Source organism: Lagenorhynchus albirostris, chromosome X, assembly GCF_949774975.1.
Source record: "Lagenorhynchus albirostris chromosome X, mLagAlb1.1, whole genome shotgun sequence".
Taxonomy (NCBI): Eukaryota; Metazoa; Chordata; class Mammalia; order Artiodactyla; family Delphinidae; genus Lagenorhynchus; species Lagenorhynchus albirostris.
Window position 1 is genome coordinate 11,660,018 of NC_083116.1, and position 11,879 is coordinate 11,671,896.

General features: G+C 52.5%; 1 protein-coding gene across 1 annotated transcript; it reads left to right on the forward strand.

Moving 5' to 3' along the window:
• The first annotated feature begins 1,741 nt into the window (after positions 1-1,741).
• SOX3 (SRY-box transcription factor 3) lies at positions 1,742-3,091 on the forward strand. Its single transcript, XM_060137836.1, is given in 1 exon segment — positions 1,742-3,091. A coding segment is annotated over 1 exon segment (1,350 nt).
• The last annotated feature ends 8,788 nt before the right edge of the window (positions 3,092-11,879 follow it).

Here is an 11,879-nt window from a genome sequence, read left to right on the forward strand (position 1 = left end):
AACTTTAGGGGAGTGTTTCGAGACCCCAAACTTCCAGGAGGCGTTGCTGCTGGGAGCCTGGATTCTGGTGCCCGCGGTCCGCCGGCCCCAGGGCGGGCTGGCCTTCTCCGCGTCCCCCAAGCCACAACGGCTTACTTTAAAATTTGTGCAAGAAAGGGGGACATTCCTGGCGTGCAGGCTTCCCAGGATCGCCGGGTCTTGCATTAGCACTAAGGGGCTAAAAACCTAGGTTTGGTTTTTTTTTCACACTTAGGATTTACGCCTTTCTTTTGGTTCCCCACCTTTCCACGAGGCTAGGGGTTTGGTGGGCCACACCGTGCGAACACCTTCTTTCAGTCTCTGCCACCTCTACCCCCTGGCTTCTCCTTCCCACCCGTCGCCCCCGGAGGCTCCGGGAGTTTCAAACGCTGTGCCACTCGCCTGGGCTGGCGGCGGCGGCAGTCGGGGGTTCCCTCTCCCCGCAGCCCGCGTTCCCGCGCCGCTAGTCTGGCAGACAACCCGACAGGCGGGTGATGTCGCGCTCTGAGTCTCGCGTCTCGAGGCTCTGGTCAGGAAGGCTGTAAAACAAAAAAGGAGAAGGACGGAATCCGTTAAGCAGAGCCTTTTCCCCGGGGAGGCCGCGCGGCTGCGCAGCGAGAGCAGCGCTCAGTGGTCCTGGCAGGTGCGCGGCCAGTGGAGGGGGCCCTGCGGTTCGCCCGGAGGACGGCCTCGGCTCCTCTCCGGCCACCGTCCCCCCCCTCCAAGAAACTTTTCTTTCACTTGGAGAGGCTCTGTGTTGCCATGAAAACGGATTTTCCAAGGGGCCCGACCCTCCCCCTCAGGGGCATCGGACTGGAAAAACCGAAATGGCCAGAGAGCAGAGACAAAAAGGGGCCGCTAAGCGGGGGCCCGGAGAAGAGAGCCGAAGCCGGTTCACCCCCTCCGCCCACCCCACACGCCTCGTCGCACCACCGCAGGGGAGCGCCTCCGCCCGGCCGGGGCAGCGGGCGTCTGACTGCTCGCCCTCCCGCAAACCACCGGGAGCCTCGCCGCCCCCGTGCGCTCCGCGGTCCCGAAGCCTGTCTCCCGAGCCCGGGTCCCTGACCCCCGCTCTGTACTGGGCGCGCTGGCCCGAGGCTTCCCAGCGGAGGGTCCATCTGGACAGGGGCCGATTCCTGGGAGGGCTTCTCGGAGCCGCAGCCCGGGGTACCTCCGCTGCGCCCTGAGTCCCCAAGCCCGCCTGGGTAGCTGGCTATGCCTAGTGTCCCTAACGCTGGCAGCAGAAGCGGTCAGAGGACCTCCGCGCAGACAGCGGGAAGCTTTGCAGGGTGGACCCGGGACCGGACGCCTCTCGTCACTGACAGGGCTGCAAAGTTGTTTTCTGAACCCCGTGGGCGCCCCCTGCCCCCCCAAACCTGCTCGCGCTCCCCCTCCCCCCTCCGTCACCTCCTCGAGTTTCGTTCTTTCAAACTTTTTGAGACCCTAATTGGTGGTCTCTGAGCGGCTCCCCGGGACTCCCGCCTCCTGAATAACTCTCATCACGTCACCGGGCCCAAGAGGGGCGTGGGGGTGAACGAAAGGACTCCCCGAACTTTTTTTTCCAGCGGGGCCGAACGGCGGCTCCGTGATGATTGGCCAGGGCGCACCACTGCGAGCCTGTCAATCACCGGGCCTCCCGGGAGCGAGGGGCGGACCGAGCCCCAACCCCGGGGGATCCGAGCAGGTATATAAGAGGCCCGGAGAGCGCCCGGCCAGACTCCGAATGTGACCAGCCCGAGACAACGCATCAGGTGCGAGTAGCCTGCAGGTTCCCGCTGATTTGGCGCTGAGCACTTCGGCAAGACTGCCCTTCCTGCCCGACCCACTGGCCCACCGGCCCCCAAGCGCCCCTCCGACGGAGTCCCCAGGCCTTTTCACCGTGGCCGCTCCAGCCCCGGGAGCGCCTTCTCCTCCCGCCACCCTGGCGCACCTTCTTCCCGCCCAGGCCATGTACAGCCTGCTGGAGACTGAACTCAAGAACCCCGCGGGGCCACCCACCCCAGCTGCAGGCGCGGGCGGCCCCGCAGCCCCGGGCGGTGCAGGCAAGAGTACCGCGAACGCAGGCGGCGGCGCGAACGCAGGCGGCGGCAGCGGCGGTGGCGCGAGCGGCGGCGGCGGCGGCGCCGGCGGCGGGGGCAGTGACCAGGACCGGGTGAAGCGGCCCATGAACGCCTTCATGGTGTGGTCCCGCGGGCAGCGGCGCAAGATGGCTCTGGAGAACCCCAAGATGCACAACTCTGAGATCAGCAAGCGCTTGGGCGCCGACTGGAAACTGCTGACCGATGCCGAGAAGCGGCCGTTCATCGACGAGGCCAAGCGGCTGCGCGCCGTGCACATGAAAGAATACCCGGACTACAAGTACCGGCCGCGCCGCAAGACCAAGACGCTGCTCAAGAAGGACAAGTACTCCCTGCCCGGCGGCCTGCTGCCCCCCGGAGCCGCGGCCGCCGCCGCCGCCGCTGCCGCCGCCGCCGCCGCTAGCAGCCCGGTGGGCGTGGGCCAGCGCCTGGACACGTACACACACGTGAACGGCTGGGCCAACGGCGCGTACTCGCTGGTGCAGGAGCAGCTGGGCTACGCGCAGCCCGCGACCATGAGCAGCCCGCCGCCGCCGCCCGCGCTGCCGCAGATGCACCGCTACGACATGGCCGGCCTGCAGTACAGCCCCATGATGCCGCCCGGCGCCCAGAGCTACATGAACGCCGCCGCCGCCGCGGCTGCCGCCTCGGGCTACGGGGGCATGGCGCCCTCCGCCGCCGCCGCCGCCGCCGCCGCCTACGGGCAGCAGCCAGCCACCGCCGCCGCCGCCGCGGCCGCCGCCGCCATGAGCCTGGGCCCCATGGGCACGGTGGTGAAGACCGAGCCCAGCTCGCCGCCGCCCGCCATCGCGTCGCACTCGCAGCGCGCGTGCCTCGGCGACCTGCGCGACATGATCAGCATGTACCTGCCGCCCGGCGGGGACGCGGCTGACGCCGCCTCGCCGCTGCCGGGCGGCCGCCTGCACAGCGTGCACCAGCACTACCAGGGCGCCGGGACTGCCGTCAACGGAACGGTGCCGCTGACCCACATCTGAGCACCGGCCTGCGCTCGCCGCTCCTCCGCCCCACCCCGCCCCGCACCCCCGAGTTGGGACGCCTTGTTGTTTAGCTTTGCTTGCCTGGGACTGTTGCCTTGTACCGATGATGGGGAGGACAGAAAGTTTTGCTATAGCTGTCGGGTTTTGTACAAAAGCAAAAAGGAGTCCGGAGTGGCGGAAATGGGACTTTCTCGAGCTCGCCTGCCTCTCTCCGTTGCCCCTCCCTCCCCTTTTGTAGGCTGGGAATCGCTGTGTTGTTTGCAAAGAAAAAGCAGCACCCCCTTCTCCTCCTGGGTTCCTGGGTTTTTCTGTTGCATTTGAAAATGTTGTTTCGTTAGTTTGCTGTTAGCCGAGTGAGTGGATGGGAGAAACATACTCTCTGGTGAGGCTAGCCTGAGAACTGCAACGCCTCCTCCCCCAGTAGCGTTGCATCTGTTTTCCTCGTGGGCTTTGCGGGGGGTGGGGGGCGGGGCGCTGACCGCTCGGAGCGGCGCGGCAGCCAAAGCAGATGTTAATTTATAGCCAGGTGTGCGTGTGTCTCCCGCCTCGCCGCCCCTGGCCGCGGGACAGCTTCTGTCCAGTCCGCATTTAGGCTACTGAGTTGGTGATTTCTGCCGTGATCTGTTTGATATTTCGTCGCGCTAACGTATTTGGATTTCGTTTGGGTGGTGGGGATAAGGGTCTATTTTGTTTCAGGTTTTTCAAGGTTTTACTCCGAATTCCTAAATGAGAGATCAATAAATTTTATAACCAACATAATGGAGTCCTGGTAATTTTGCGGGCCTGAAACTTTAGATGCGGCTTAGGGAGGAGACCATCACTCGGTATTACGACCCATGCCGGGGTCCCATGCCGGGGCCAGGGGTGGGAGGCTGGGGAGAGGCTTGTGTGACCTGAAATGGTTCCTTTTTAACTACCGGTGAACCCAAACACAGAGAGAGGCTCCCGATATTTTCAACTGAAACTCCGAGGAGAAAGCGATTTGTCTTCCTGGGAGCGTCTCCTAGGAGCGAGCACACGCCGGCTGAGGCAGGCACCCCGCGGCCACGCACTTGTTGATCGCGGCGGCGGCCACGCGGGGCGGGGAGGGGCCGCCGCGGCCGCGGAAACCGGCCTCCAAAGGGGCACATTTACCTTTGTGCACTGGGGCGGGAAGACACTCGAGCCAAGCTGAACGATTTACAAAACGAAAACCCTTCGGAAATATCAGTTAGCCTATTAAACACAAATAATTACAGGAATCCCTGGCAGGAAACGAATATATATTTCAACCGTGGTGGGTGAAGCGGCCGGAGCCAGCATTCAACGCTGGAAGGTGTGGTTTTTAAAAGTCCACCTTAGATTTTAAAAGGTCTCTCAAACTCCTTCGATGGCTTTTTCTTTTTGACTTGTCAACCCAGTCCACTGATTTGTTTTCTAGAAGAGACTCCCTCTCATCCCAAGCCTCGAGCCCGCTTTCGACTCCCTCCCTCCCTCCCCCTACTCTCCCTCCGTCCCTGACCCTTGGGCATTCCACTGTGCCCCCCGAAAGGCCTTTCGTTTCGCGCCTGGCCACACGGCCCCAGTGTATCTGGGGCCTAGGAAGAAAACAAATAGAACCAGTGTTTTTTTACCCCCTCCTCAGCTGTTTGAGGTGATTTCCTTAATCCCTCTAATCCTGTTACCTCGCTATCCCAGAATAAACTCGGGCTTTCCAATAAGCTCGGCCTGGTGTACTGTTTTTTATCCTCATCCACTCCTGACCACAGGTTTCTTTGCTTGAGGTCTGCTGGACTCTGGGCGACAGAATCTCCCGTAAATTGGTCCGAATTCCACATTTCCAACCGGCTTCCTTTGTGCGGGCCAGCCATTCACCTGCGAGCCGGGGTGGGCCTCGGGGCGAGGGGCGGGCGCCTTCTGCGGCTTCGGGGGTCGTAGGCGGTTTTTACACATCCCTTTGGATCCCGGAGGCCAAGCTCACCACGCCTCTCCGAGGCAGCAATACCCCTCCCCTGCAGACGCTGGCACTGCATCCCTCCACCCGCCGCACCCCATCCCCGACTGTACCGCACGGGGTGGGAGGGCTCCCGGCGGAGATTTACAGGCCCGGGCACGTCGCCCTACAGCCGGCGCTCCCCCCGGGCCTGCTGCGTCCAGCGTGCCGAGGCCTCGGTACCACTCCCTCCTCTCCCCGTCCCAGGGCCACGGACCTCGGGCCCCTTCGAGCCGGTCGGTGCCGCAGCCTTGCTGCAGTGATCGAAGCAAAGTCACAGGCTGCCAGGTCCCCCCTCCCCCGTGCTCCACGTCCCAGGGGCGGGAGGAAAGTCTTGTCATATCCACGCCCCTATTCATATCTTTCACAGTGTTTGGGCCTTCATAAAATACCTGTCCGTAGGTGACTCTGGGTTCAGATTGCTAGCAATTGTGGACACAAGTTTGGTCTGAAAGACTCCAGGGAAGGGATGGTGAAAACAAGCAATTCCGCCCCACTGAGGGGGCGGTGCCAACGCGGGAATAAACTGACACTGCTTCTTTCCAAGAGTCCATTGTGCTCTGCCTTCTTAGAAGTGCCAGGGTCACCCTTTCAGCCGGTCTCACACACTGCTCACTCCCTCTCTAAACATCCACGGCTTTGTGCTCTACTTTGTCTGATTTCCAAATTGCCTTTAAGAGAAAGGATTTCATCAATCAGCACATTTGGAGGATTGAAATATAGATGAAAGATAATTGTTTTTTAACTTCAGCAACAGGGAAGAGAACTGAACTGAACTGAACTGGAGTGAAACTTCCATCCTCTAGGCCAGAGTTTTCCGACTAGAGCATCCCCTCCCCCCTCCCACTCCTCCCCTGCTTCTACTGGGACAGTTGGCCCTTAATCTGTTTTATAGATGAGGGTTCTGGTAAAATTTAATTTGAAATAAGGGTTCTGCTGCTTAAATGGCAACAATAACAAAATCCGGTCAATCCCCAACTCCTGCCTTTTTCGGCTTGTTTTACATATGAGGAAACTGGCCCCTACAGGGGAAATGACAGCGCTCAAGGTTGCTTAGCTGGTTCTCTGGCTGCATAGCGGAGCCAGACTCCCAGGCCTGGAGGGCTCTCCGCTCTGCCACAAGATGGAGAGAAACCGATGAAATCCCAGCCCCAGCTGCCGCTCAAGCCCTTAATCCAGCGGGGTCTCTAGAGAAAAGAGGTAATTCCTGACACACAGACACCTAGTGGCCACTGCTTGGCGAATGGAGAAGTGACGTGGGGAGCACGGGGTCCTTACAGAGGGAAAAGCACAGCCCATCCTTTACACCCCCTGATAGGAGCAGAGTTACCTTTTGATGGGAATTATCCTACACAGAGATTTTCTTTCCTGGCTTGTCTATACAACTCCCCTCATTAATCTCCCTCTAGAAATCTATAGGGGGAGAGGGCATCCAAAATGCAGGTAAAGATTTATAAACAAAGACGTTCAGCACAGACCTCCTTGCAATGGTAAAAGTTACACACAAGCCAACTCTTCAACAGATAGGAAAAGTAAAATATGTTTTCAAAAACAAAGACTACTTTGCAGATATTAAAAATTGTGTGTGGAGAGGTTTTAACGACACAGGGAAATGCTTAAAACACAAAGTGAAAAGAGCAAGATGCACAAGTATATTCCGTATGTATGACCTATTTAAAAATAAGTATATATGACTGGGAAAATATACAAAAATGCAGGGTAGTGGTATGAATACGGGTTAGCCTTCCTTCTATTTATTCGTACTTTCCAATTTTCTCCGATAGGATTGTATTCCTGTTGTCACCAGAAAAGGCAGCTTTAAGACATATTCTCTCCCAGTCACAAATACAGAAATGTGTCTCCTTGTGAAAGAAGAAAGTTCAAGCTTTCCCTTCGTTTGTTTTGGGGCGAGGAGAGGGCAGGGGGCCCCAGCAGCAGCAATTCCCTAGCTCTCCTCCAGGTTCGGGGCTGCAGTGCACACACCAGAGCAACCTCCTGCCAAGCGCCCTCCTCAGTACGCGGGGACAGGAGCAGATTAGTGACGGCACCGTCATTCTTCAGACCCACTCACTGGAGAAAAAGACCTCCTTGGGAGCCAAGCTGAACGGCTTGGGCCGCGGGAAGCAGGGCCCACTGAGGAACCAGAAGGCACATAAGCCCAGGGGCCTGAGCAACTCTCACTGCCCTTCTTGGGAGGAGGGTGGAGAGCAAACCCAGGGGGTGGGTCCTGGGCCAGGCAGAGGAGGGGCTAGGGGAGCACCCAGCTAGCATCCATGCAGCTGAATGGACCCCAAGAAGCTGTGTCCCTTCTCCCCATCACCACCATCTTCATCCACAGCACCGTCATTGCTTGCTGGGCCGCTGCCGTGGCCCCCTACCTGTTCTCCCTGCGTCCACTCTGCTCCTCACCAATCCATTCTCCCTAGAGCGTTCCCTCCACTTTTCAAACAGAAATCCTATCGCTGTCACCCCCCTTCTTCATAATCTTCTGGTGGCTTCCTATTGATTGCTCTTAGAAAAAATGTCCCAACTCCTCCAAAGCTTTGCCTGATCAACTCCGTGTACTTCTGTGCCTCCCTCCTTCAACACCCTCCCCCAGGGTCCCACTGAGAAACGTTTGTTGAATAAATAAGCCATGGTTCCTGATGGTTTCATATCTAAATAAATCTTGAAGTCCAGTAATTTTCTCAGATACAGATTATTATGCACAGCGCAGATTTTGTTTTGCATCTGCAGGGTCCCCCCAAATCTCCACATCAAGTGCAGATTTCCTGATAATTAAAACAAAAATCTACTAGCAAAAGTACATAATTTCTTTCCTGCCTCAGGGCTTTTGAACTGGCTGTTCCCTTTTCCTGGAATGTTCTTTCCCAAGCTCTTCCCTCAAATGGTTCAATGTCCTCTGGAAGATCTCAGTTCAAACATCACTTCTGGGAAGGCTTCCATGATGCTCTCCTCCAGAACAAGACAGGTCTCCTGTTTTAAGCTCTCACAGCACTGGGCACCTCTTTCCAGCACTGATGCCAATGGTCATTTTACGTTTATTTGCATGATCTTGCCTATCGCTGGTCTAGCTCCCAGTCTGTAAGTTCCTTGAGGGCAAAGACTGTGCCTGGTTTGTTCACCAATACCTAGCACAATGCCTGTTCCACATTAGGCTCTCAAAAATAACGTGGAGTGTTTGCTGCATGTTTAAGGAATGGGGGCTCTGGGGGCTTGAAAATAACGGGAGGAGTGGAAGCCCATGAAAATCAAGACAATCTCTCACCTTGGCTCCATCCCTTACCAGCTGTAGGCGGTTGAGGATATCACTTACACGGAGCCTCAAGTGGGAACAACAATGTCTCTGGATTGTTTTGAGGATTCAAAAAAAAAAAAAAAAGATGCTTTGAGAGCTGAGCACAGTGTCGGGCACACAGCTTTGTGCAGTATGTGTTAGTGATGATTGTCACCTTTCTTAGGAACCTCTGTTGACTCTTCAGGGAGGAGCTAGTGCTCTCTGGTCTGATTCTGTATTTTCGACCATCACAAGTGATGTTTCTCATTGCTGAGGCCAGTTCTTGCTATACAAAGAAGGCAAAATAGAACATCACCATTAAAAATGAACAAATCATATGACAGCAAAAACATAAACACACAAAAAATAGATACATTGGACTTCCTCAAAATTAAACGTTTCTGCTTCAAAGGACGCCATCAACAAAGTAAGAGACAACCCACAGAATAAGAAAAAAATATGTACAAATCATGTATCTGATAAGGTGCTTGTATCTAGACTATATACAGACTTAAAACTCAATAATAAAAAACCAAATTACCCAATTAAAAATGGGCAAAGGACTTGAATAGGCATTTTTTTCCAAAGGGAATATACAAATGGGCAACCAGCACATGAAAAGATGCTCAACATCATTTGTCATCAGAGAGCTGCAACTCAAAACCATGATGAGATACCACTTCACGTTAACTAGGATGGCAGTAATAATTCTTTAAAAATAGGCAATAACGAGTGTTGCCGAGGATGTAGAGAAATTGAATCTTTATGTAGTGCTGGTGGGAATGTAAAGCGGTAAAGTCACTTTGGAAAACAGGCTGACAGTTCTTCAAAAAGTTAAACATCAAGTTACCATATGACCCAGAAATTCTACTCCTAGGGATAACAAAAACATAGGTGCACACAAAAATGTGCACACTAATGTTCATAGTGGCATTATAATAGCCAAAGAGTGGTAGCAACCTAATTGCCTATTAACTGATTAACGGATGAATAAAATGTGGTATATCCATACAAGGGAGTATTATTCTGCAATAAAAAGAAATTGAGTACTCGTATATATACAAGGTTAGTATATGCACATGTATTACCTAGCTCTGTCAGCTGATGAGAAGGCCAAGGAACAATGACATGCCAGTAGCAACAAACACATCTAGAATCCAGATCTTAGTTTCTAACATCATTCTTCAATGGAAGGAACCAGGCATCTTTGGGAAAATGACTGCTTCTAGGACTGGAGCCAGAAATATGCAAAATGAGTCTGGAGCACCCTGCAGTGCCAGAAAGTAAGGTAAGGTAAGAAAGAAGGCAAGGAAGGAAGGGAGGGAGGACCACAATAATGGAGGTGTGTCAAAGGGATATCGGAGCCACCTAAAAGAGTTCCCAATGACCGAATCTGGAACAATTTGAGCAACAAAATGAATAAAGTAGTACTGCATTACAACCCAAAGTATACAACAAATATGCATCACCCACACTGATATAAATAAGTAAATACAGAAATGAGGGGAGGGCATGAGACAAATCGCCTGTGCAGAAGTCTAAATAATTTATGTAAATACTCTGGCTTCGGAGAGGTGGAGCGTAACTCTGCACCCCTTAATTCTGGGCTACTCATAGTGATTACCTTCCAAAGAGAATACTAAAGGAAAGGGGGAAAAGAGTAACTTTTTTTTATCACGTTTTTTAAATTAGAGTAACTAATATGGTTGCAGAGAAGTATTTTTTCCATTCTTTGTCTCTCTCCCTGTCTCCCTGCCCTGCCCCGAATACTACAATCCAAGAGTTGGAGGGAGTCTTAGAAGTCATCTAACTCAACACGCTGCCACATTTATAGCAACTCTAGCAGTCATAGCGTGAACTGTTCCTATGAAACGAAGCATACTATTTTCTAGGGTAACTCATAAGTTAAATTCTGCTATTTTCATAAAAGTATCTCTATATTGAGCTTAAATATGATTAAAATGTTAGGTTACTTTTCCCTAGATTTTTTATTTCAAGTTAAGTAGGCCTTCCCAGGTGGCGCAGTGGTTGAGAGTACGCCTGCCGATGCAGGGGACATGGGTTCGCACCCCGGTCTGGGAGGATCCCACATGCCACGGAGCGGTTGGGCCCGTGAGCCATGGCCGCTGAGCCTGCGCGTCTGGAGCCTGTGCTCCGCAATGGGAGAGGCCACAGCAGTGAGAGGCCCGCGTACCGCAAAAAAAAAAAAAAAAAAAAAAAAAAGAAAGTTAAGTAGAGTAAGTCAAATTCCTCATTTTATTCATTGAAAATAAATATTTACACTTACTAAATTCCCTAAATATTTACATATAAAATTGCCATCTCCTCCAAAAATTCTTTCTTTGTTTTTTTAACATCTTTATTGGGGTATAATTGCTCTACAATGGTGTGTTAGTTTCTGTTTTATAACAAAGTGAATCAGTTATACATATACATATGTTCCCATATCTCTTCCCTCTTGATTCTCCCTCCCTCCCACCCTCCCTATCCCACCCCTCTAGGTGGTCACAAAGCACGGAGCTGATCTCCCTGTGCTATGCGGCTGCTTCCCACTAGCTAGCTATTTTACATTTGGTAGTGTATGTCTGTCCATGCCACTCTCTCACTTTGTCCCAGCTTACCCTTCCCCCTCCCCATGTCCTCAAGTCCATTCTCCAGTAGGTCTGCGTCTTTATTCCTGTCTTGCCCCTAGGTTATTCATGACCATTTTTTTTTTGTTTTTTAGATTCCATATATATGTGTTAGCATACGGTATTTGTTTTTCTCTTTCTGACTTATTCACTCTGCATGACAGACTCTAGGTCCATCCACCTCATTACAAATAACTCAATTTCATTTCTTTTATGGCTGAGTAATATTCCATTGTATGTATGTGCCACATGTTTTTTATCCATTCATCTGTCGATGGACACTTAGGTTGCTTCCATGTTTGGCTATTGTAAATAGAGCTGCAATGAGCATTGTGGTACATGACTCTTTTTGAATTATGGTTTTCTCAGGTTATATGCCCAGTAGTGGGATTGCTGGGTCATATGGTAGTTCTGTTTTTAGTTTTTTAAGGAATGTCCATACTGTTCTCCATAGTGGCTCTATCAATTTACATTCCCACCAACAGTGCAAGAGGGTTCCCTTTTCTCCACACTCTCTCCAGCATTTATTGTTTGTAGATTTTTTTGATCATGGCCATTCTGACCGGTGTGAGATGATATCTCATTGTAGTTTTGATTTGCATTTCTCTAATGATTAATGATGTTGAGCATTCTTTCATGTGTTTGTTGGCAATCTGTGTATCTTCTTTGGAGAAATGTCTATTTAGGTCTTCTGCCCATTTTTGGATTGGGTTGTTTGTTATTTTGGTATTGAGCTTCATGAGCTGCTTGTAAATTTTGGAGATTAAACCTTTGTCAGTTGCTTCATTTGCAAATACTTTCTCCCATTCTGAGGGTTGTCTTTTCGTCTTGTTTATGGTTTCCTTTGCTGTGCAAAAGCTTTCAAGTTTCATTAGGTCCCACTTGTTTATTTTTGTTTTCATTTCC